The sequence below is a fragment of the Mangifera indica genome, chromosome 7 (genome assembly GCF_011075055.1).
Source record: "Mangifera indica cultivar Alphonso chromosome 7, CATAS_Mindica_2.1, whole genome shotgun sequence".
Taxonomy (NCBI): domain Eukaryota; kingdom Viridiplantae; phylum Streptophyta; class Magnoliopsida; order Sapindales; family Anacardiaceae; genus Mangifera; species Mangifera indica.
Window position 1 is genome coordinate 15,385,083 of NC_058143.1, and position 26,103 is coordinate 15,411,185.

The window sequence follows — 26,103 nt, forward strand, 5'->3', positions numbered from 1 at the left end:
TCATTAAACCCTAAAAACTTTAAAATTAATAACAATTTTTTTAGATTTTAAAAATTAATACTTCACTTTATTCTCAAAGTTTGAAAAATTACATTTCATCCTTAGGATTGTTTCCCTTATTCGGCCACCCCCATTTCAATTGATGACTGACATTTGTCATTCATCTTGTATATTTGGTTACGAAGGACGATAAAGAATGACCACCTACCACTATGAAGGATGATGTTCATTATAGAGATTTAGATGATAACTTTTGTCGTCTGGATGATGAAAGGGGTCACCAAAGAGGGAAAGAAACATCATCAGAGAGAAACGCATGTTAGGGAAGTCGTTGTTCGCCTAATTTTTTTTCTAAATCCTAGGAAAAAAATGAATTTTTCAAAACTTAATCTTAAAAAAAATTGTTAGTTTTTCAAACTAAGAGAAAAAATAAAATATAATTTTTTATATTAATATTACTAGTAAAATAATAATTTCCTTATAATTATCAGTTTTAGTTAAGTTTAATAATTCATATTTGAGTTTTTGAAATATTGTTCATATGTTTTTGAAAATAAACTAAAACTTGGGTGGGAAACAGTCATTTGGCCTTTTTTTAATTATCATTTTTTGACAGATTTTTCAATATATAATTAGGTATATATAAAAAATAAAATTATGAGAATAAATAATATAAACAATTATACATAAATAATAATATATTGTATATGAGTAAATATTATTTTATTTTTAATTTAAAATTATTCAATCACATAATAATATATTATTATTTATTCATAAACTATATATATATATATATATATATATATATATATATATATATATATATATATATATATATATGTTACCATATAATTGTGATTAGTGATATATTTATGTTAAAATTGGTAGGGATAGATTAAAAATTAATTATATAAATTTTTGTTTCAATTGTAAACGATAATCGAATTAATCTTGATTGACCTAGATAAAATTTGTAATTTATTGAATGACCAAAACTTGGTTTCTATTCAGGACAAAACTTTCTATTTTCCTCATTTCTCAATCAATAAATTTATTTATACATATTTTTGTATATAATTTAGATATATAAATGATATATTATTATGTGACTTAACGATTTTAAATTAAAGATAAAGTAATACTCAATCACACGAAGACATATCATCTATATATAAATTATATACAAAAAATATAAATACATAATATTGTTCTAAGAAAACCTGTAAAAACACTCTTGCACTCCTCTTCGGATTTGAAATATAACATATATACCTTTATTTACAATAAATTTTTGGATCCTATTGGGTTTGAGCTTAATAACTTACTAGACAATTTTTTTTTTTATCCAACCCCACTTAAGGCTCTGATTCTATTCGATTCAAAATATTTCTTTTTTTAATTGGACAATTGAGATTTAAATTTGTTTATCCCGATTGTCATACCTATCTATGTCACTACTTTCAAGGAGTGTAAAGTGTTGCCCTCCTAGCCATAGGGATGGGTTGGTCTTCCAAAAGTGATGGAGATACTAGAGTTTTTACTTTCGGCACAATTGATACTAATCATAGATAGAGTAATTTTTATTCCTTCAAATGCCATTCGAATAAAGATGATGTTCCTAGTGAGTAAAAGAGATTGTACATGAAAACGAGGGAGCTTATTTAGGAGGGTCCTTCCTCTAGAACAAAATTGGTGGCATATAAATATGCACTAATGAAAAGTATACCAAATCAAAGATAACCCGATGCAAAAATATGAAAAAAATTAATATTTAAAGAAACAAAAATTGTTTCGATTAGAATGCTTAAGGGCATATGTCTACTATATTGTTATTGAGATAATAAAAAAATTAATACAAGATAATAAGCTATTAAAATCATAATAATTGTTCTGCATTTTTCTCTTTTGGCTTCTTCAGGAATGATCCCTCACTTATTGTTCATATTTATAGTGAGATGTTTACATTTATGTTAACGAAACAATTAAGAATCATAATGTTATAGTGATTTTTGAAGTGGTAAGTCACGGAACTGTGTTTTAATTGTCATTTCACTTATAAAGTTTCAAAATTTTAAATATTCACTATTCTATTAAAATTCTCCGTTATGATTAAAAATGAAATTTTTATTTAACAAAAAATTTAAAAAACTAAAATTTTATCTCATTTTTCTTATTAGTTTAAAAAATTAATAATTTTCTTTATTTAAAGTTTAAAAAGTTATATTTTTCTCTCATAAGGTTTGATTTTTTCCAATTAACAACTTTCTAATAATCAATTCAGGAAGATTGTCGGTTAACCTTTCACCGCCTCTCTCCTTGGCGGTTTTTCATATGAAAATTATAAAAAATTTGATTGAAATGATTGGATAAGATTGTATAAGTCTGTTCAATGTATCATGGATCTGTGCATTATTTGTATCTAAGAGGAACTTGCAGTTGTGTCTGTTAAATAAAATTTAATTAGTTTAGAATTTTTTTTAAATAAACTCTCAATTAATTATATCCTAATTCAGGGTCTTGGCTAAAATTTAGGCATTGAGGCCCAAAAAATCTTAGCAAAGGCCAGCCCAGCCCAAATGATCTCAGCAAACCCTAACCCTAAGCATTATAAAAATTAGCTTTCTGTTAGCCTCATTCTCTCTAAGCTGCTCCTGACGTCTCTGCGCCTAGTCCCCCATCTCTTGCTCAATCTCTAGCCAGGATCTAGCAGATCATCTTGACCCAGGCATGGCGGATAAGGCAGTTACCATTCGTACCAGAAAGTTCATGACAAACCGCCTTCTTTCCAGGAAACAATTTGTAAGCTTTATCCTTTTTTTTTTTTTTGTTCTTACGTTCTAACGAAAATCAGACACTTCTTTAGGTGTGTCCGTTTCTGAGTCGGAGAGATCTTGTGTTGACTCGTATTAAGTTCTTAGCTTTATGTTTGTTTTTCAAGATGTTCATTATACTGTAACTGGTGAAGTTATGAATGCGATATAAAAAAGTTGTTTTTTGTGTTGTTGAATGCAGGTCATTGATGTTCTTCATCCAGGGAGGGCTAATGTTTCAAAGGTAGATCTTCATATATTACTGTAGTGTTAATCTAATTTCAAATATTGTCAATTATTTTTCAATGAACTTAACGTCTACTGGATGACTCTTTCGAGCTGGAATCGAGATTTCTGTTTTGTTGTGATTTGAACAATATGAGAGATAAGGATTATGGGATTAGTAGTTTTCTCTAATTTTTTAGGTTTTTGATTTTCTTTTTCGTTTTTTATATTAAAAAAATTGAGCTATGGGTTCTGTTTTGCGTATGGACATGTTGATTGATTTGCATATTGCATCTTAATCTTTTTAATAGGCCGAGCTTAAGGAGAAGTTGGCCAGATTGTACGAAGTTAAGGACCCCAACTCAATTTTTGTCTTCAAGTTTCGGACTCATTTTGGAGGTGGTAAATCTACCGGGTTTGGTTTGATTTATGATTCTGTTGATAGCGCAAAGAAGTATGAGCTTAAGTACAGGCTTATCAGGGTAATTTTTATTGTCTTTCATATGAGCTTTAGCAGATTTATTATTCTGTAATTATTTGTGCATTCTTGTATATTTCAATATCAGCCAAATTCCAATAGCTAGCTAATTTATACAGAATTCTAATTAAAATTGTATATTTCAATTACTTAAAATTTTCAATAGCACAAACTTATATGACAATCTAAGTAAAGCAAAATCTTCCATTTTCAACTGACTTTTCCTGGTTTGGGGGCTTTTGTATATCATCTTTAGAAAAAAATCATTGCACTAGGATTTAGGAAGTGATCCATGCAAGGACCGTCTTTTCTGAAGAATGAATGGTCATATCATTTTGATCACTAAAAAATAAACCAATAGAGCCCAAATAAAATCATATTCAATAAGTTTTAAAACTTCTATGAACATCAAGTATTAATTTTCCTGGAAATTGTGTTTATTAGGTTTGCAATTACCTTCAATACCTGTAACACAGATTTTAAGACTTGGATACATGGTGAGACTTAGATTTGTCAAATTCTGATTTTATGAATAGAATGGATGTGCTTGCTTATTTTTGTAGAAAAATGACAAAAATTATTCAGTGGTTAGTCTTAACCCAAGTCATTCAAACTAACAAAGTGATGATGTCTTCACTAATAAAAATGTCCCAGCATCATCTTAGCATTAAGGCCAACAGTCCAAAATATCAAAATGCTGCATTAACAAAATATAAAAATGTTCCATAATTGTTATTAATGTCATTTTGAACAATATTGTAATGTGTTTCTTTATCTGTTTGCCATAGAATGGTCTTGACACCAAGGTAGAGAAGTCCCGGAAGCAGATGAAGGAAAGGAAGAACAGGGCCAAGAAAGTCCGAGGTGTAAAGAAGGTAAAAGTCAGCGGCTTGCAATATCAATTCTAAATTTTGTTGACAGTGACTGTCTTGATAGCTTATCTCCTTTTTTGTTGCAGACCAAGGCCTCAGATGCTGCTAAGAAGAAGTGAGTTTCTGGGATTATATGCTAGTCAAGAAGGCAATTTTCTCCCATGGAGTTGCTCTAATAGTAGTTTTGTTTAGTTTTTGAAATTAAATCTATTGTTGTTGTGGATTTTGGTGGCTCTATGTTTTAGTTATATTGTCAGGATTTGAGAAGTCTTCAGAATATATTTTTGATGAATTGAGTAGTAATGCATTTCTGTTTTCCTTCATTGTTAACAATTGAAACTCTTTAAGTTTGCATGGCTTGAAAATGGCATTATTTTTTTCATCTGTAACTTTAAAATTTGTTGATGGGATTGGAATTTTGTTTAAATATCGAAATATAATTAGATAGTTTTAAATTAAAGATAAAATAATATTTAATAATATGATATTAGGATTTTAATATAAAGTTGTGCATTTTGGTTATAGTTGTATTGTTAATAGTTTTATTGATGGTCTTAAGCGAAAAGATTCAACCGCGATGATGGAATTTTATGTGAAAAAAAGTTGGATTAGGACAAGATTTTTTCGTAGTGTTTATTTGACTAATTGTTTTTCAAGCAATTATGACAAATTCTATATATGAAAAGGGAAATTAATTGACTCACATTTAACTTAAATCTAAATATAATTAATCAAGTGTTTTAATGTTAAACAAATATAACCACGAAAATAACTATATATAAAGGAACTTTCAATTCATTTTTAAGTTTTAAAAATTGCATTTTCACCCTTTCTATTGAGAGGGAACCTGCATACTAACCGAATTTTCATCAATTGTTGAGCAGTTTTTGTGATGAAAATGGTATTAGAGGTTAGTAAATCATTCTTTTATTATGTTTAATAGTTTATATTATACAAAATTAAGTATTTTGGTGTCCTTTTTCTACATTTTGGATGTCAAATTTGTTGAATTTGAAAATTTGAGAAATAACTGGAACCTGATATGTTTTAGATGAAATTTATTAATAAATTCGTGTTAGAATGGTTATAGAATTAATTGGTCATGAAATGAAATTGGATTAAAAAATTTGAGATTTTTTTTGCCATGAATCACACAGGGGATGTGCGTAGGGGGGTTATATAATTTTTCATGACACATGGTGGTAGGTTTTAAATTTTCTAATTTTGGGGTTCTTCTAATTTTTTTAATTTGGGGCAAATTGAGATTTTTCAGTTCAGTTTTTTTTTTTAAGTATAATTTTTAAATTTTTTATTTGTTTTTTTGAATAAAATATAGTCTTGAAAAATTTGATATGTGATTTGACAAATAACAATTCCCTTCACTTGATCAATTATCAATTTACCACTATTAGGTAAAATTTCAATTTACTTTTACATGATAAAGATCATTTTATCTTTCACATAGTTACAATTATTAAATAACCGCAATATAGTGAGACAGTAAAAACGTAAAATTTAAAAACTTATAAGGTGTGATAATTCTACCCTTTTGTTGGTATATGGTAATTTTGGCATTAAATTAGAGGTGTTGATCATATCTATTTAACACCCAAAAAGTAGGTCAATATTTATAGGTTAATTAGGGCAATCTTATTTAATTTTATTTCCTTATAATAAATACAATCTTAACCAAAGAAATAATTTGCTTTTATTACTTAAAAAATAAAGACAGGGAGGGAGAGAAAATACTAACGACTGGAAAAGAGATTGTCACCAAAAAGTTATCATGGAAACTTTAGAGAGAAATAATAATTTTTTAAATTTTAAGTGAGTAAAAATTGTTAAAATTTTAAATTTAGAGAGAAAATATAATAAATTTTTAATTTTCTAAAAATTTTACTAAATAATGATTTTACTTATAGTACTAATCACAAAAATTAATAAATGGGTGAGTGTTTAAATTTTTCAAAGTTATGGACAGCCACAGAATCCCACTAATTTTTGGGTGTGAAAAAGTATTTTGGCCAAAAAGAAAAGGGGAAGGAAAAGTGAATGAATCATGGTAGGTGTGCTTAAAAGATTCCGTTTTGTCTGTCTTTGGCATCGTTTCTGTTTTATGTTTCTTCTTCGTTCATATTTCCCATACCAAACTTATTTATATTTATATATATTCGTGGCCCTGATTTTCTTGTTTTTCTTACACGTTTCTTCTTCCTTTTTGCACCCATTTCGTAACTTCCCTTCTCATTCTTCCCAATTCACTATTTTCATAATGGAGGATGCTAATGGTAAACCTTTTTCTCATTTTTTTTTTCATTTCTTTATGGATGAGATGTGCTGGTTTTTTTAAGCTTGTTTCGTAAATATTATGTTTAACTTTAATGGATGATTTCTTATGGATACGCATTTTTCAGAAATTTAGACTTTTTTTTTTTTTGTAATTCCATTACTTTGTTTATCTCTTTATTTTCTTTATGCAAATGGGTCCACATGTTTTTTTTTTCTTCTGATTTTTGCTGAAAATTCTGTGGTTTTATGCAAATAGATTTGCTGATAAAACATGAAGTCCTAAAAATGGTTTGTGTTTTTTCTGTTTTACTTTAAAAGCAAGCTTCCGTTTTTATATTTTAAAGCATGCATAGAATTACTGTCAGTTGTTTTTTCTTTTTTTTTAAATATTTATAGGATTTGTTTCTTTCTATATCTTTAGGAACATGTTTCTTTGAATATCTTTTAGAGAGGAGTTGTAGAATTTGTTGCACCTGTGGATATAGCTGAAAATGATCACAAATTTGTTATACAACCAATAAACTTGTGGATCAAAATCCAGCTCTGATAATTAGAATATTTTATGGAGACAATGGATAATATTGAATTGTGTCATAGTGATTGGAACTGTGAAGTTGATTCTGTACTCTTGTTACACTAATGTCACTTTGGTGTCCTTGTGTACAAATTGTTCTTCTTCCTTAGCCAATACCTCTTCATGTTTTTTTACTAGCTGATTTTCCCGTTTGATATCACTTGAAGTTAAATTGGTTTGTATTGTAGTCGGCAAAGTGAATCTTTGTATTCAGTGTGTATTAATTTGAGTGATTTACATACTGTATTTCGTTTTTGTCCATCAGTGGTTGAAACTAAAGATGGAACCATAGCAGTTGCTTCTGCTTTTCCCGGTCATCCTGAAGGTAAGCCAAACTCCTGCTTTGTCTGATAAAGAAGAAAAAGTATATGCAAAGCCTCTTTCATGCTTTTCTACAATTGCAATAGTCTGTTGTCTAGAGTTCTTATCCTCACTGTTTGCAGTTCCTGTTAGTATTCAGTAGTCTGTATTATGGATGGTTATCATCATTATGAAAGTATGAACTTTGTCCTTATTGGACATGAAGATTGAGACATTCTAGTGCAAGTTGACTTGATGAATAAATTATTCTTTCAGTTGAATAAGTCTATCTTTGAATTGCTTTATCATGGATTCATTTTTGTTCATCATTCAACCAGCTGTACAGGATAGAGATCACAAGTTCTTAACAAGAGCAGTTGAAGAAGCTTATAAAGGTGTTGAATGTGGAGATGGAGGCCCGTTTGGTGCAGTCATTGTTTGTAATGATGAAGTAGTTGTGAGCTGTCACAACATGGTTTTGAAGAACACTGATCCAACTGCACATGCAGAGGTTGCAGCCATTCGAGAGGTTAGACTAAGAAATCATCAGATATCACAGATACAATTGTTGTATAAGAAAATTGTTTATCAACTCCCACAGCATATCCTATGATACATGTTGGTTTATAGAGATCTGATAGTGAGGTATGTATGTATTGTTCTTCAATATTGAAGATGGTTAACGTTACAGGGAAATGATTTAGATCGAACTTCTATTATAAACTATCTGCTTGGTGCTCGTCTCTCACTATATTTACCCCATGCTTGATATTGCAATTATATAAATTGCATCTCAACCATTGCTTTTTTTTTTTTTTTATAATCCAAATTGTGCTAATATTTTCTGGGTCTAGTATCCTGACGAAAACATCCTGTTTATGTATTGTTTGGACTTCGTACTTGCATTGCACTGAATATATTGCCTTTTTTTTCCACCTTTTGCACTTTGTTCTAATTCTTGGTTGAATCTCTCTCCCTCCTTCAGGCATGCAAAAGGCTCAATCAAATTGACCTTTCTGAATGTGAAATATATACCTCTTGCGAGCCTTGTCCGATGTGCTTTGGTGCTATTCATCTTTCAAGGATTAAGGTCCAATTATCATATCCCTTTCACTTTGATCCTAGAAGTTAACACTTTCTCAAGCAAAATGTAATATTCTCTTTTTATGTTTACTTACAGAGGTTGGTTTATGGAGCCAAGGCTGAAGCTGCTATAGCAATTGGATTTGATGATTTCATTGCTGATGCTTTGAGAGGTACCGGGTTTTATCAGAAGGCCAACTTGGAGATTAAAAAAGCTGATGGTACTGGTGCTGTAATTGCAGAACAAGTATTTGAGAAGACAAGGGCCAAATTTCGAATGTATTAGCTGCTTTGCTTTCGCTATGAATCATGATAAAAAAACTTAATGAAACTAGTGGAACATTAAAACTTTTAAAGGGAAATTCTGCCTTGGTTCAAATTTTTGTTCTATTGTATGAATCCCTCTTATTAATTATTTAAAAAAAAAACTTAAAAAAATGTATCAAATAAAATAATTTCAATGTGACTTATGACAAGTAGAATCAGAAATCTGTTGTACTTTGGCTCTTCCACTTGAAAAGTAAAATGTCTGTTTGGTGAAGTTTAAATTTCTTCTTGTTTGTAATAGCATAAACATTACTTTCTTTCAACTTCATGGCAATCAAAACATGATGCTGACCAAAACTTTCCAACTTGTAATTGATGTAAACAGATCCTATTTTCCCTATTTTTCCAAAATTCAACCACCATTTTGGTACTCGGCAATTTGTGCCATTAAATTTGTTCCAAGATTTATAAGGGTATTTCACAGGTTTAACTAAAGTATTGGAACAATCATAATATCCAGAAATTGACATTTTTCAATATCCGAAATTTGGATGGTTCATGTCGGATGGTCCATGAAGCCTTTAGTGTTCTAGAAGTTCCATTTTACTCCCATTTCATATAATTGCACTTCATCTTACATAACAGTAAATTTGGCAAGAGTTTAGCATAACTGAAACTGCAAATACTAATTGTCTATTTATCATGTATCAAATAATGTATTCAAAATAGCAGCTTATTTATGTAATACATCAGATTGGCTGTAATATAAAAACAAAACAAAACTTGTCTATTGTAAGACCCCTTCCCGCCAGCTTTCTGAGATTATAACAGTACAAATGGGAGGTTGCAGGGAGATGGAAATTAAAAAAAAAAAAAAGAGTAAATAGATAGTTAAATTTAAGCTCTATATTTTATTACCAGCAATTAACAACCGCAAATGTAGACTACACTTTCAAACCTCTCATTGCAAAACTTAGCCAACTTCCTCCACAGAACATAAATCAGATGATGTTGATACCTGGTGCATGTATAAGACAAGAACTAGACATTCATCTTCTCTTTGGATTTTCCATTTGGTTTTGTGTTGGCAATCAAAACTTGTAAACCAATGGCAGAAGCATTAAATGATTAAGACATTTTAACTTGAATTTGCCGATGGATATTTATTAGGAACTCAACATAAGATTGCCCGGTAGGAATCTTGTCTTCCACCAAATACGAAAAGAACAGCATCCCTAAGGAACAATTATGAACAATAATTAAAAAACAAAACCATAATATAAACCCAGTAAGAAGTAATGAAACTACAATCATTAACCCAAAAAAAAAAAAAGAAGAAGCCTCAAGAGATTCATATGGACAGCAGAATCAAGTTACATGACCAATATGAAAAGCGGGTGTGATAATTTAGTCCAGACTTAGCTGCAGGTTGGGGCTTATATAAGTTCCTTGATTAAATTTATCAGAATGAACAGTTATGAAAATGTTAGTAATTTAATTTAATGCATTATAGAAACAGAAGAACTGACATCTAATGAGCTGAACTCTAGTGGGAGTCCTATCATCAGATACCAAATCACTAATAGTAAGTTCTTTGGCTGGGTACTGATCAATCCAAGGTGGGATAACAGTTTCTATAATGGAGTGACATTTTCTTAACACTAGCGAGTCAATGGCAAGACAAACAAGGGCAGTTCTAATTCACTGACCTGATTGATCTCCTTTCTTGCACAATTTTAAGCTGCAAGAATAGAAAACAAGAAAAAATTAGAAACTATTCCATTGAACTGATGCATTGTTACATAAAATATTCAATTAGAAATTCAAAGATTTGTTTTTCATTTCTTCAAATGGAAAAAACTAAACAAATTATATCATTAGTACCGTAGGTAAGAGCATCTTTGGCTCCTTATCTCATTTATCACTTCATTTAGCCTCTTTGATAATGGATTATTGAACTGTTGAAGCACAAACTGTACACACAAATTATTAGCACAGAAAGAAAAGTTGCACAATGAGAATGGTAACCAGTATATCGTCAGGGCAAGAGGGAAAGGACAATAACAGAAACAAAATAAATAAATAAAAGGTACTCCAGTAGAAAACTAAATCTGAGATCCAGGTTACTATTGGCACTGTAGTCTAATATACATGGCTTCAAATGAAATTTCATTCTGAGAAAATTTGCTCCTTTCTTGATTTGGCATATTATCAAATTACAGACCTTTGGAATGTAGGCTTTACCTTTAAATTCAGTTTCCCTGAATAAAAACACTAAAAAATTTCTAAATCAAATAATAAGTTTTCATGGCTGTTCATATGCTGCAGTCAACTAATAGACCTCTGCTCCACCAGATACTAAATTAAATTAAGTCTGAAGGACAAAGTTCTGGTGCCCAGTGCCTTATATCCAAGACACGGTCATAACTTACCACAAATTGATAATAATAAAAATCTAAAGGCAAGGATTTTATATTCTGCAGTATTAAGATTGAATTACCTGAGTTGGAATTTCTTGAACTGAATTGATGCCAAGCAGCTGATGCAAAATATTTGAATCCACTGAGCTCCCAATATATATTAAAGCATCCTCACCGTTCTCCAGAAGATAAATTCCCTCATCACTAATGTGTTCACTAGAAAGAGGTAGAAAGGGAGGAATAGGAGATCCACCTTCCCCCTGTCATATAGAAGTATGTTATTCAAGAGTTTAGAAACATATTTTAAACACTATGAACATAAAGTAAGCTTGACATTAAAATTAAAAAAACCTGTGAGTCAAGGTCATGGATAGCCACCATCCTTGGGTACACAAATGGGACCGCCAAAGGAATATAAACAGAGGAAACATGTGTTATCCAAAATGAACGATCATCTATTCTTCCATCACTACTCAATCCTGTACTTTTAATTAATGCTGAAAAAAACAAATAACTAAACTAGTCAACCCATGTTCATCCTTCAATATTTAACTTTAACAAAAGTGATAAATGATAATACATCACACAAATTCAGATTCTCCAATGTTAGAGGCATGCTGAGTTTAGCCATAACTTTTCCATGTGATATATAACAGTAAAAATGAACATTGATCTAAAAGTGATTCAAGATCTTGTACCACTATGATTTAGAGAAAAAAGGAAGTCTACGTAAATTCATTCCATTCAATTTATTTACATGTTACGCATCTCCAACCAGCATAATCTTTCAAGAATTATCATGTAAAATAATTTTGAAGATGCCTAGAATGCTTTAAATCGGTGGCTATACTGACAATGACAATCACATAGACTTCAATGCTCCCTATCCCAACTATACGCTCTTCCCAAGGAAAAAAACAATGGCTAAAAATAACAAGGAAAATATGTTTATTCAAGAATAGATGCTCTATCTTTTATGACAAGAAACTAAGAAAAAGTAGGATAAAGTGAGGACCAGCAGACCACGTTGAATGCAAGAATTCTAAGAAGTGCATCCATCCCAAATAATAAATATGATGGCTGTTAATTATTGTGCCAAGAAAACCTGGCTCACACAAGCAGCAGAAAGCATACAAATATATTCTTCAAACCATTGGGCGGGCCACACTTACCCTTACAAAGTATAAAATATGTAGCACATGGAAATTGTTAGATCTAAACAAGTTCTTAATGATTATTGCTGGATACAGCATTACTTCATTCATAACTTATGAACAAATTAGAATGCACAGATAAGCACATACCAAGGGTGTATAAAGGCAAAAGCTTGAGAGCCTCTGGTAGAATAAGTTGTCCAGACGATGATACAGTAGCACAGAATTTACGATATGAAACCAGAGCATTGACACAAAGGTTCATCATCTGTTCTCGCACAGTCACTAGTGGGGTGGAAGGAATTTCATTTGCCGCTACAAAGAAATTAAGGAAAAATGAATCATAGTGAGTTCCTACTAACAGAGTGACAACTTGACTGGAGTTAGTGTGAAAATAAAACAAAACAAAGTTGGGAAAAGAGCATGTAATGCTCACTTTTAAATCTGTAGAATATGAATTAAAAATTATGTATATTTTACTCATATTCATGATTTGAAAACCATTAGAAAATAAGAAAAATGGCTGTCACAAACTGGAAAATGTACATAACAGAATGATATAGTGGTAGCCCTCTCACAGTCCACACCAGAAGAAAGGAAAGGCCAGGTAGGGGAAGAAATTGGTTGCAGGGCAAAAGTTATAGAAGATTCTTGGAAAAAGGGTGACCAACGTGACAGCAAGAGAAAAGAATAGAAGTCGGGATTTAGAAAATATATTAGTGAGCTGTGAGGTTTGTTAGGGGAAGGATATTGTTTACAGGGTTTTGGACAGCTTTTAGCTGGAAGGGAGGTCTCTGGCTTGTCGAACTGCTGGAATTAGCAATTTGTTGACTATTTTGGGTAGAGAATAGTCTGATTGTAGTAGGCATGTCTAAATTGTTCACTTGCTAAGTGATATTGATTATAATATAATCAGATCGTTATTTTGTGTTATTGATGGGTTTGGTTGAGAATTGCAGGAGGTCTCAAACATACTGGAAGTTGAAACATGATAGCAAAGAGAATCTACAAAATAAAACCAAATACCTTGCTTCATGAAACATGTAAATTGAGTATCCAAATCAGCTGAGCGGTAAAGATTACTTAAATTACTGGTGCACGGCAAGGATAAAGTTGTAACTCGAATTCTTCTTTGGCCATACACAGTGGTGTAAAGAAGGGCACACTGAATGATGGAAATACAATTAAAAATAAGAAATTTTATCTTCTAAACATTAACAGACCACACAAACATCAACTTACACTAACAGATAACATAGTTTTAAAGCGAAGACATATTGTTGGAAGTATGTACCTGAAAAGCACATTCTGAACCATCCTGCAATTTATCATCATGCTTTAAGGTTACCATGATAGCTTTGTTACAATCAATCTGCACAACAGACAAGACGGCTTCCTGGTTCATAAATCAAGATGAAAATAGCTACCAAAATATGCTTAGTTCAGTAAAACATATAAACAATTGCAATAGGGATGGGAATCAGGAAAACTAAATGCAAGGATTCAAAGACAATATAGTTTGATAGAAATGTACAAACCGCAGGTAGGTCAATGTCTGTTGGAATGCGTTTGCAAAAGTTCCCATAGTAATCTTGAACTTGAATACCCTAAAAAAGATTATTCAAAAATCAACTTACAAAAATAAAACCATTTTTAGGAACAGATACCAGTTGCCTCAGATAGTAAAGAAGAAAAATTAAAAACCCTAAAAGACTACCTGGCTGCATCTCACACGCATTACTGCCTCAAAGCCTTGGGGCCTTGTTATATTCCATCTAAGATCATTGTAAAGTTTTGCAGGATCAGCAAGAGCTGAAAATGGGTAATAATAGTAAACCTGGAAGGGAGTAATAAACATGTTAAGTCACATGAAATAAGTCAAAGACACAAGGATATATTTTGGTTGCCTTAAAGGGGGTGGGGGGACAAGAAGCAGAAGAAACGGTCAGATTTGATTTACTTAATTTTTTAAAATTTTTCCTACAATCCCAAATCCTTGGTAACTCAATAAGAAATTAAAATTTTCTCTTTTCTTATAAGAAGTGCCTGGGACCTTTTTTTTCAGTTGTGAGGATCTCATAGGACATCCTTTCTGGCCAAGTCCTTTTTCTCTGTTTGTAACTTTTCACCTGTTAAGAACTGGAAGTTTTACATTGTAAACCTCTTGGATCTTAGTGGACATTCAAAACAGTACACTTTTATCTTTTTAAATTTTTTATGCAAAAAAATGAACTTTTGTTCTCTTGTTTCATAGAAGAAAATATGATTTTTTTAGATGCAACTTCATGATTGTGAACAGAACCTTAAAGTTGGAATAAAAAAGAAAAAGTGGAAAATTCTACTGATTCTGCATCCAGTAGCACTTATTTTAACATGAATAAATGACAAATCCTGGAGATATCCTTCAATTTCATGTTTCTTTCACTGGTCATTACAAAGGGAGAACTTGCATAAGAAGTAAAGTATGCAAGTTAGAGTTAATTTCAGTTAGGACACAGCATTGACACTAAAAGGACCAAATGCAGATCACTTTCTGAGAATACAAATTACAGTCAAATAGCCAGAAAATACCTGTCCTCCAGTAGTCCTTGGGATGACAGAGATGGAAGCAATGTCTACATAAGTCTGAGTTGTTAGAAAGACATCTACACAGACCTGGAACATGTTGAAACAAAAACAGTGAGCTCAATATATTCATGATCACCAGCTTACATACATACATACATGTATGTATGTATGTATGTGTGTGTGTATATATATATATATATATATTAATCATAACCGAGTAAATAGAAGCCAGTTAAGTTCACCTGATATTCAGCAAACTCAATTGCCATAGCCTTCAAAGTTTTATCTGCTGGTTGCAGTAGTTTGTGTGCTTCCTGAAATAATTAAAGACAAAGCATAAAACCTCATATTAAACCTCATGATAATCTGCAGTTAAAATATTAATCTTAGAATTTCATGCTGACAGTGCAGAATCATCAAGAAGAGAAGACAAATTAACTACTTAATGAAAACAAACAAAAAAGGAAAAACTAGTAGGGAAACCCAACATTATACATCATGATCCAAATAAAACAGACCTAATGATTTTAAAATAAAAAGAAAAACTTTATAGACTAAGTGTAACAACTTGCTCTCACATAGTCTAATATTCTCCACTTAGACGTACACGGCCCTCTCGATTACCATCCTTGATTGTGACAGAACAGGACCTACCTCATGGTTGCATCTGGGCTGTTCATTCAGTCCTTTGTTTTTCTCTAATTCACAATACAATGATGCAGTAAACTTCTAACATTTGGTAATATTAAAAAAAAAAAAACAAACTGCGACGCAGCTGCAGTTAAACCAATCATTTAAACAAGGTAGCAAATAAAGTAAATTCAGGCCAACTGTCAGGAAAAACAAGATTAGTCCTCAAAACAGTTTAAGGGTAACCACATCATAAAAAATTAGCTATTGGTATGCAAGGCTCTTAACTAGACAACCCCACTCCCAGTGCAGGAGTTTACACCCCACAAATGTGCATAGTTTAGATAATAGATACCTGTTATCATCTAAATACAATACTCATTCACAAAAAGCAAAAATACATGGTATTATAACCCAGGAAAAAACAATTGGCAGGAGTAAAAACAACATATAAGATATTTTACCTTTTCTCCAGCAGAGACATTACTTCTTCCCTCAGCCTCTCTAGCAGAAAGGGCTCCAACACCAACTGAAGGCAAGACTGCAAATTTATAGTACAATATTTATTAGAACAATAATTGTTTCATTGCAGCAATTTTTCCAGGTTGCACGAAATAAAGATCCATTAAAAAGAAGAGTAACCAAGCTGACAGCAGAATGCTTCCACATACTGAATTAAAATATGAATGAAATGTTGAGAAATACATATAAATGCTTCCATGATTGACTAAAACATAAAAGAAATGATGGCAAATATGTCAAGACAAGTTGTACCGGAAAGAGATGGAAATGCTTACACAGCTTCTTTCCAATGCAGGAATATATCACTTAAGGAATTATTGGTTAAGCATTCATATCAAATGAATATGTCATTTAATAATAGCGAGTCTCAACTTCATGCAGCCATACACTAAATCATATGCAACCATGAACAACTAAGCAGAGAGAATAATAAATTTTGATATAAAAATAATTAGAAACTGATAGAACTGCATATCAACTTGCCTGATTGAAAAACTAAAAGTTTGCCCCCAGTACTCTTCATAGCCAAGAAAGAAGCCTGAAACAGAAGACAAAAGCTTAAGTATCTAAATATATGCTGCCATCAGTCAATATGTAGCACTTCTATAATATGTGTGTGGACATTCAAGTTTCATGATTTAACTGATATATATATATATACCGCAGTAGCAAGGAAAATAAATGCAAGGGAATATGAAATATAAGCTTCGATTATTTTCATCAAGAAATGAAAACATAGCTGCAGCCAAAAAATAAAAATTTAATAACAAGAAACATATTTTGTTCACTAATACAATAAAAAAGGCCAAAATCTGATTTAATGTTTTCTTATGAAAGCCAAAAATTTTACAAAAGAAAAAAATTTTTAGGTCTGCACAAATATTGTAGTAGACTTGCTTTTTCAAAAAATATCATAACTTTTTTCTAAAAACATCCAGATATTGTATTAATTTTACTATCTCCTTGTGTTGAACATTACTTCAACACTGTAACGTGTTAGAAGAACCACACTACAAAAGCTAGTTGGTAAGATCGGAGAGCCTAAAGTCAAATAAATCTCACACCAAAAACTAATATTTTTTGATATGGAATCCAAGTCTCATACTTTTTACTTGAAATTGTAACATACCATCACACTCTGCAACCTCAATGCCCACGTGGGCTATCTATCACCTATGTTAGTGCAAGGTAAATACTACAATGTTACATCACCACTTGTGTCACACTACATTTAGGAGACGTGATAGTGACTTTGATATCAAATGATATGAACTTTGAGAGAACCATAACCAAAAAACTAATTATTGAGATTAGAGAAGTCAAAGTCATATAAACCCACATCAAAAGCTTATACTTTCTACTGTGGAATTCAAGTCTCATACCTTTCACTTAAGATCATAACAACCATCACGTTTCACAGCCTCAATGCCCAAGTGGGTTGGTTGTGTGATAGCTCCGTGTTAGCCCCAAGCAAACACTACAGTGTTAACATCACCATCCGCATCGCACAATTGCATTTAAAAGAAATGATGGTGGCTCTAATACCAAATTTCAAATAATATGAAATTTAGAATAACCACGCCTCAAAAACTAGTTGTTGAGATTTAGGAGACCAAAACTATATAAATCCTACATCATAAGCTCATGCTTTCCAATATGTAGTCCAAGTTTTATACCGTGTACTTGGGATTGTAACACAATGTTATAGGATCCTAATTAGTCCACATTTAGGCAAGGAAAGACAAGCTAATCAGGTACTGAATAGTACTTAACCATCTGTATTTAAGTACTAAGCATTAATTTCAATTAACCATTGGAAATGATTTAAATCGAAAATATATTCTTTTATTCCTTTTTTTCTGTGGGCCAGGTTATTAGATTAAAACCTGCTTTGAGATACAAAAACACCAAATGAGGCATTGCTTTTTCAGATTAGGTAAATTGACGGATATTACAGTTTTTCAAAGATGAAACTAGGCATCACCGCCATGATGAAGTTAGCAAACTACATTCATGTTCTACTATATTTTTATTATGCCTTGGTTTTTAACTAGAAAAACAGAGAATACATGCCATGAATGTACATTATACCAATATACAAAATCGCATACCTTGACAGCTGCACCAAAAGCTGATTCAGCAGTTCTATTGTTTAGAAACATGGATGGAATACTTTCCAGCAAAATCTCCAAATGTTGCCGGCACTAAATCCACATAGGAAAAGCAACAATATTACCGAAAGGCAATTAAGAAATTCTTCAAAACAAGCATCAGACCAACTAATAAGTAGTTTTGAAATATCTCTTCATGGACTTTAAAATCTTCAACAGAAAACATAGATTAACCTAAAAATCTTAGGAGCTAACCTCAGAAAGTGGAACAATGATATCAGATTCCAGAGGAGTATAAACATCTTCTATATCAGGGACAATGAGCATCAATGGCTGCAAAACATAGCTTGAACCAAACTCAGTCTGAAAAACCTTTCATGTACAGTAATTATATAAATACAAAAGACAAACTAATTTTTATCACAGCCCAACAATGACCAAAGTACGTATAGTTATTAAACAGAATTGCAAATAGAAAAGCCCAATGACAATACTAATCTCCTTTTTATGTGATTGTCCTCTTATAAGTAGCCTTAAAATTTCTAACAACATAAGATATTATGCATCCTTGTATTCATGTTTAAGATGGCAATAAAAGAATACAAAAAATCAGGAGTTCTACATCAGAAGTCAAGACTGGATTGCATACTGATGATGATTAAAATTCTTCATTCTAGAAAAAGAGCATGCATAAAAAAAATTGCTATGAGATGGCACAGAACAAAACCCAGCAAGTATCCACATATAAAAATATTTTTCTTTTTGCTATAAGAATTTTACAAGAGAAAAAAGTAAAGAACTTAAAGATATATCCTGGCAGGAAAAATAATGAGTCAAGTCAATAGCTAAAATTTCTATTATCAACCTGCTGTAGTGCACGTTTCAAATTGTAAAAATGGATTGTGGAATCAAATGTTGCGATTCCCACCAAAGTCCGAGGACTTTCCTGCAGAAACAGAAACATCAAATTCAAGTCACTGAAATTTCCTTGTCTTTTACAGCTGTAGGAGTGAAAGGTACCTAGAGTAAACAAACAAGGATGGATTTTTATAACTTAAAAATACAATTGCGGTTTGAATGCATAATCACAAGGATGTCAGATAAGCCATGTTATGAAATTGGGAAAATGATTATGAGAATAGCATTAAATAATAACAATAATAATAATAATAATAATAATTTAAAGTGTGAAAACCCAATGATCTAGTGTGTGCAGCTTTGTGCCAACACCATGTCTCCATATGACCAAGAAAAAAAAATATGAAACACAAGAAAGTGCCAAGAAATCCTAATTTCTTGATTACTTGAAGAGTTAGACTACAAACTTAACAGAAATTGAGGTTAAAATTGATTTTATAGAATCTTATTTACAATGTGTAAGGGACCAGGTCAATATACTTCTTTAATTAGACATACTCACAGGAAGATCGGAAATAACTTGACTAATTGCACTGCAAGCAGCAGCAGTTGCACCAGTTTGTATAGCATTCAATGAGACATCAATAAGGAAGAAATACACAGCCGGCATAGGATCACGCACCTGGAATAAGATCAAAAAATTGAAAAACATACATTGGACCTAGAAAAGAGAACAAAAAATAATATTAATAATACATCCTGCACCTACTGTCTTAAGAATAACATAAAGAGTTACAAAATAAAGACTAAATGAAAACTACATGCAGCGCCTACTGTACCTTTTATAATAGTAGAAAAATATAAACTGATCCTAATTTATGGGCTCTAAACTGGCATGGCAAAATCACACCATGTAGATTCTTAATTGTATGGTTGGCAAGCAAAATGACTCTTCCATCAGAAGGCCAATTAGTTATATATGGTTGATATGTACACAGGTGCCTAAAGTGATAAAGTACAGATGTCAAAACACACCATCTTGGCAACCACCCACCATGCCAATCATTTACAGGGAATGTCATAGGATAAAACTAATAAGTGGGAAAAAGAATATAGGAAGCAACATTTTTTAATGTCATAAATCTGATTAATTAGCTGACCATGTACTCCTTTGTAGCAACAAATTCAACTGTTCCCAGACAAAGCTCAGGTCTTTCATCAGCATCTCTACGCCTACCATCAGGACCTAGATTGCAGTGGTAATCAGGGGGAGTTTCATCAGTAAATCCTGCAAAAAGGATAAAAAAGAGCATATTTATTTTACAAGACACCACCTCTCTCCAGCTGTCAAAAAAAAATATATAGCAGATTACAAATGCTATTAGTACTTGCATACAATGAGGACCCTCCAACAACATACTAGGGGCTCTCTGTAAGCCAGCAACTATAATATAAATTTTCAATCACATTGTTTTGAAAAGGTTCGAAGTGTCATCTGGAATCTATAGAACCTGGTAACAGATTATGATCTCAAAATAATAATAATAATAATCAGATCCAAACCTGGGGTCTTTTCAAGCTACTACATTTTGGTCCTAATTGAAAAGGCTAAAACTTCCAAACAATGTGAACAATACATTATCAACAAAGAAGAGTTGTTCCAAAAAATATAAAGTAGCAAAGAAAATCTCCACTCTACATGACATCTTCCAAACCTATATAAACACAAAAAACTACAAGATAATAATTAGAAGACAATGATTATTTACACTGACCACACAAATTGCAGATGAACCGCCTTCCATGATCAATGAACCTCACAAAAGGATTTATGTAGGCCTTGCAACGAGAGCATCGTACAGGACCACTTTCTCCAAAATCAACAACCTATCACAAGAAAATGTTGATGAGATGTTGAAACTAATTCCTTTCAACAATTGCAGTAAATGAACAAGCAGATGTAATTTTTGGAACTTTTCAGCAATATGAAAACTCATGGAACTTATCTGGAAGCAAACAATAAATTAAATTCCTCCACTCATAAAATAAAATAAGTAGCATCATTTTGTGTTATCAAAAGCTTAATGTTATTCAAAATCAAATGGCATAACCCTAACTTTCCAACTAAGAGGTTAGATATTCAAATCTCCTTTAAGGTTACCTACCTGGGAGCCAGGACATTATGTCCCACAAAGTCCCTAACCGCTAAGAAGTTTTGGGGTACAGCATCAGTGCCCAATTCAACCCAGTGCATAAGCACAATGGATTTACTAATCATTTTACAGAGAAATGTAGTATTATTATATATAGCCCTTCCCACAAAACCCCACAAATTCTAAACAAATGTAGTAATAAAATACATTTGATTCCTCTCATAGCTATGCACATCTAAATAGCTCAATAAAAATGCTCAAAAGTCATCACTGTCACACGTGCACCCAAAAAATTGATGTTTTTGTTGTCTTCAAACAAGTCAAGTTTTTTTCCTTAAGTTCTCAATTGTGATGTAAAATGTTAGACTGCATTCTTAGTAAACTATGGAGCTTCACACATAAATTCATAATCTACTAACCAAAAGTTATTGAACTAAGAAACAAATAGACCTAGAGTATTGCATTTACAAATACAAAAGGCAGAAATCAACATTACTTGGATAGCCTCCTCAGAAGGATGATGAAGGGCCAAAGGTTGGACCAAAAGAGCCAACTGCATGCCAGATGTTGCCAGAAGGTCATTAGTGCACGGTATCTGTTCAAGCAATAAATCCATATCAATCCAAAAGTTATAAGTTCTAAAGACAAAGAGTCAATAGTTAATGGAGGCAAAAACTACAGACAGATTGACAGCCTATGCATTTAAAACTTGATTTTAACCTGGCTTATGGTACACCTCATGTATCGTGGACTACAGTTTCCAGTGTCTCTGACAATGTAATCACTTGTTGCCTGCTATATAAAATGCATAAAAATTATCAGTAAAGGCAAAGGAATAAATAGATATTCAAAATAAAAATGAGAATCTCTTAGCAACAAGCAGGTAACATGAGCAGAAGTGAAATTACCAGAGATAAAATGAAAGCAAGGATAAATAAGGAAAATAGAACCTAAAAAGAATAATACCGGAGGAGTGCTTGATTGATTTCCATCACGAGTGTCATACATGACCACCAGAGAACTTGGAATGGGCCGCGGAATTTGTTGGGGATCTATCTTCGAAGAAGCTGCAACAGGACCTCCACTTTGACCTGTAGCAGGGGGTATAGTCGTCATCGACTGAGTCGGTAGTGGTGGGGGCATACCAAACATTTTAGGTGGCTGAAATGAACCAGGAATTGGAGGAGATAGACCAACCTATAGCAACCCAGAATGGTTAAATTCTAGATCAGAGATCCGAGAAAAAACAAATGTATTCAAGGTGTAATGCAACATAGAGAAAAAAAATAAATGTATTCTAGATCATGTAAATCGTTAGTTATTTATGCAATTCTCATGTACTTTGGCCCAAAATTATAGTGAAGTTAAAACAAGAAATCATCCCAATGAGCAAGAGAAGGTAAACACAAACAAGAAATCATTGCAAGGGAAGCTTGTTGTACCAAAATCTCCCATAGTTCAGTTACAGCTTAGAAAATTATTCTCATAATTCAATTACGGTAGAGAACTAAATTTAAGTTTCAGGCAGAAAGTTGAACAATCTGTATGCAACAGAAGCACTTAGATATAGTTTCCAGATATAGAAGAACATGGTATAATCTGTAATATTCCATTTTTTCTTGGAAAGCTTGACATTATATTTACCCTGCTTTTCTAAATTTATACACCATTTATTTATATATTTATCCTTCCATGTGCATCCCATGCTTTATAGTCAAACAGGCAGTCTAATCTTATGTAAATTTCATGCACCTCTGTACAACGACAATCCCCCCTAATTTCCATATAATAATGCAAATTGCCTAAGTTCTTACTGAAACTTTCACCACAAATTTTAATTAATTTTGAAAACTAAGAACTCCCAAATTAAGTGAGAGAACAGAAACTACCAATACTTAAATATACGTATATACAGCTGCATATTTCTTGGGTGAGCTAGCTTTAATTAGAACTGAACATGAACCATAACACATTTATCATGATTTAGTTAAAAACTCCTGAAAAACATAAAATATGAAGATTTAAAAGCTGACCTGCCGACTTTCCCATGTCTGTGGCCCAAAAGGAGAACCTTGAGGTCGTGGTACACCTTGTGGAGGTGCTGCTGAAAATGGCGGTGCCCTTGAAAATGGTGGCACACCTTGAGGCGGACCTGAGAGTGGCATTGCCGGCTGCACAGGAGGAACCGTAGAGGAACTAGTCCCTGCACTGGCCAAAGGAAACTGCATACTTGAAGATTGTGGAGGAGACCGAGCTGATGTCACCATTGATGGGGGACCGAGAGGAGGTGTTTGCATTTGCATTGCACTACTTTGCATAGGAAAACGTGGTCCAGCTGGTGCAGCCCCTGAAGCAGCATGAGACAGTGGCCCGTTACTTGTCCAACCACCCTGTGCGCTTGAAGGGGGTACATTCATACCACTACTCGAGGACAAAGAAGATGCAAAAGGTCTAGCACCTGGAGGTGGTGCAAATGGACCACCCAATATACCTGAAGACGGTATAGTGCCAGCTCGAGGCACCCCAGAAGGAGGAACCCCAACTGGGCCACCACCACCCATTGAAGAGGGCAAAGACCCAGAAGGGGGTCTACCACCAAAAGGAAAAGATTGGCCTGCTGGAGGAACAGCAGGACGAAGGGCCACATCTGGGGACAATGCAGGTTGCTGGGTTCCCATAGATCTTGGAACCACATTGGGAGGTGGAGGGCCTTGGTGGGACATGGATGGTGAAGGGGTTGCAGAAGGAAATGCTGGTGTTTGGGAAAATGGGGCTGCTCTAGGAGTAGAATTCGGCATCACAACAGGACGATTTATATTCAGATTTTGGAAATTATCTGATAATGCATTAGGATTTTGCTGCAAATTAGGGTTATAATTTGCTAGTGATGGTGGACGTTGCCTTGGTGCCCCTGGAGGCATAGGAGCTGCCATATTTGTGATCTATCAGGTCAACCTTAATTCCTTATTCTTAACAAGCAATACCCACCTGAAAACTCTTTATCAACCACTCATCAACGACGATCCAAATACAAACCCACCTATCAACAGCAATTAAAAAACAAATCAAAACCCAAATAAACTCACACATAAAAACATATATTGCAATCAAAATTTACAAAAATTTATCAAGCATACACAATAAAAGCAATTAACTTTCTCCTCCCAACAAAAAATCAACCCATCAAAAAACTCATCACTCAATTAAAACCAACACAATTCACCTAAAAAATATATCTTTTCATAATGTACAACGCAAACAACAAAAAAGTTGAAACTTTTTTCAACAGGATTGAGAAGAGACAAAAAAGCAAACCTTGTATCTGCCAATCTGGTAAGGGAAGACAAAGATATATAGATCGGAAAGAATTGAGATTAGGGTTTAAGAGAGATGGAATAATTTAGTGATTAGGATTTTAAAAAAAAAAAAAAAGGGAGAAAATAGAGAGATCCCAGGTTGGTTAGAGTGAACAAAAGATTGAAGAGGAAGGCGGGTTTGTCTAGTAACGGTTGTAGCGTGGATGAATGTACCTGTATATGTATATATGTGCATGAATGGATAGGAAATTTTAAGCGTTTGGAACAAAGGAAACAGAGGCTTCGATTAGGATAAAAACCAAAGTTATCTAATGTCATATAAAGAATGATTGGAAACTTTGCTAGAAAAATTCAGCAGCACAAAACTAATTAAGGAAAAAATAATATAGTACAAAATTGATCTAATATATTACTTTAAGAATTTGTTTTTCTAATGAATGCATATTATATACCAATTTTTTAAATGTATATATTGTTAAGTTTGTAAGGGTATTATTAAAACGTATTTATTTAACATCAATCTTTTGATTTTATTAAAGTTTGTGAGTGTAAAAAAATTTTAGTGAATTATATTTGATTTTATCTTTTTTAATATATCATTCTCTAATTTAAACAATATAAATTGTATTATCTTCATATAATATATAAAAAATGTCTATTATAGAATGAAGGTTACATGCGTTTTAAATATGAGAGATGATAAATCATAACCATATACATTTTTTGCCTAATTTCATGAAAGATTAGAACCTTTAAATAATTTGAAGATGTTGTAATGTAAGTTTGTTTGGTGAAACGTCATAATATTGTTGTGTCATTATAAATGAAAATATATTATGTTTCAATGGATTTTATAAGAGTTAAAAAAGATAATCAATATTTACACATCTAACCAAACTAACAGTTTTATAAGATTAAACATAATAAATAATCACAAATCTCGAGTTGTATATAAGTAACGAAATAAATATTTGATTTTGTTTCATTGTCAACGGGTTGATGTAAAACTAAATTGAGCTAATAAATTCACTAATAAGAATATATTTGGCAAAGCCAAATATAATGGGGCATCAATAACATTAAGAAAAGTTATTTTAGGGTGAGTATTTTTTTTATTTTCTTCTTTAGGAAGAAAAAAGAGTCTTTTATAGGATAAAAAAACCGAACAATAATTAAAATGTTCAAAAGATAAATTTTATCCATATTAAAACGTTTTTACAATTTCTCAAAATATGTTAATCAGTAAATAAATATTCTATTTTAAATATATTTGATTTGCAAACCAAGATAATATATGGATTCTCCAAATATTTCATCTCAAATTTTATTTTCAAGTATTAAATAGCTTATATATGTTTTTCAAAAGTTGTAATTAAATACATATCATCAATATATTGTTACAATAACAAATCTCGATTATGATTTTTTTATAAAAACAGATGAGCATATCAGATCATTCATATAATCCT

General features: G+C 32.1%; 3 protein-coding genes across 5 annotated transcripts; 2 read left to right on the plus strand and 1 right to left on the minus strand.

Moving 5' to 3' along the window:
* The first annotated feature begins 2,627 nt into the window (after positions 1 to 2,627).
* Positions 2,628 to 4,721, plus strand: LOC123220066 (40S ribosomal protein S24-1-like). Its single transcript, XM_044642065.1, has 5 exons — positions 2,628 to 2,802; positions 3,016 to 3,057; positions 3,350 to 3,520; positions 4,305 to 4,391; positions 4,475 to 4,721. The coding sequence occupies exons 1-5, from the start codon at positions 2,731 to 2,733 to the stop codon at positions 4,505 to 4,507; spliced, it is 405 nt and encodes a 134-aa protein (XP_044498000.1). The 5' UTR covers positions 2,628 to 2,730; the 3' UTR covers positions 4,508 to 4,721.
* Positions 4,722 to 6,453: 1,732 nt separating this feature from the next.
* LOC123220540 (guanosine deaminase-like) lies at positions 6,454 to 9,175 on the plus strand. The gene is made up of 5 exons (XM_044642787.1): positions 6,454 to 6,676; positions 7,517 to 7,576; positions 7,890 to 8,080; positions 8,537 to 8,641; positions 8,732 to 9,175. Exons 1-5 carry the CDS (start codon positions 6,505 to 6,507, stop codon positions 8,918 to 8,920), a joined length of 717 nt encoding a protein of 238 aa, XP_044498722.1. The 5' UTR covers positions 6,454 to 6,504; the 3' UTR covers positions 8,921 to 9,175.
* A 393-nt stretch (positions 9,176 to 9,568) lies between these two features.
* LOC123220758 (protein transport protein Sec24-like At4g32640) lies at positions 9,569 to 24,920 on the minus strand. 3 transcript variants are annotated; one of them, XM_044643338.1, is made up of 25 exons: positions 24,633 to 24,920; positions 23,351 to 24,305; positions 22,284 to 22,514; positions 22,038 to 22,112; positions 21,814 to 21,912; positions 20,940 to 21,051; positions 20,325 to 20,452; positions 19,727 to 19,846; positions 19,172 to 19,252; positions 18,562 to 18,639; positions 18,307 to 18,399; positions 16,679 to 16,733; positions 16,138 to 16,214; positions 15,286 to 15,357; positions 15,047 to 15,130; positions 14,193 to 14,312; positions 14,014 to 14,082; positions 13,770 to 13,847; positions 13,502 to 13,640; positions 12,626 to 12,790; positions 11,673 to 11,818; positions 11,402 to 11,581; positions 10,786 to 10,874; positions 10,611 to 10,642; positions 9,569 to 10,136 (listed from the first exon to the last, which is right to left on the minus strand). In XM_044643338.1, the coding sequence occupies exons 2-25, from the start codon at positions 24,248 to 24,250 to the stop codon at positions 10,030 to 10,032; spliced, it is 3,330 nt and encodes a 1,109-aa protein (XP_044499273.1). In that variant the 5' UTR covers positions 24,251 to 24,305; positions 24,633 to 24,920; the 3' UTR covers positions 9,569 to 10,029. The 3 variants fall into 3 exon arrangements, with proteins under 3 accessions (XP_044499273.1, XP_044499274.1, XP_044499272.1); XM_044643339.1 differs by having other exon boundaries at positions 22,038 to 22,109; positions 23,351 to 24,357; XM_044643337.1 differs by having other exon boundaries at positions 23,351 to 24,357.
* Between the last annotated feature and the right edge of the window lie 1,183 nt (positions 24,921 to 26,103).

Coding starts and splice junctions, on each gene's coding strand:
- LOC123220066 (XM_044642065.1), top strand. CDS start 2,731: ATGGCGGATAAGGCAGTTACCATTCGTACCAGAAAGTTCATGACAAAC. Junction 3,058..3,349: donor GGAGGGCTAATGTTTCAAAG/GTAGATCTTCAT, acceptor TCTTTTTAATAG/GCCGAGCTTAAGGAGAAGTT. Junction 3,521..4,304: donor TTAAGTACAGGCTTATCAGG/GTAATTTTTATT, acceptor TGTTTGCCATAG/AATGGTCTTGACACCAAGGT.
- LOC123220540 (XM_044642787.1), top strand. CDS start 6,505: ATGTTTCTTCTTCGTTCATATTTCCCATACCAAACTTATTTATATTTA. Junction 8,081..8,536: donor AGGTTGCAGCCATTCGAGAG/GTTAGACTAAGA, acceptor TCCCTCCTTCAG/GCATGCAAAAGGCTCAATCA. Junction 8,642..8,731: donor TTCATCTTTCAAGGATTAAG/GTCCAATTATCA, acceptor GTTTACTTACAG/AGGTTGGTTTATGGAGCCAA.
- LOC123220758 (XM_044643338.1), bottom strand. CDS start 24,250: ATGGCAGCTCCTATGCCTCCAGGGGCACCAAGGCAACGTCCACCATCA. Junction 20,453..20,939: donor GTTCATCTGCAATTTGTGTG/GTCAGTGTAAAT, acceptor TCCTTTTTGCAG/GATTTACTGATGAAACTCCC. Junction 10,875..11,401: donor TTCAAGAAATTCCAACTCAG/GTAATTCAATCT, acceptor TTGTGTGTACAG/TTTGTGCTTCAACAGTTCAA.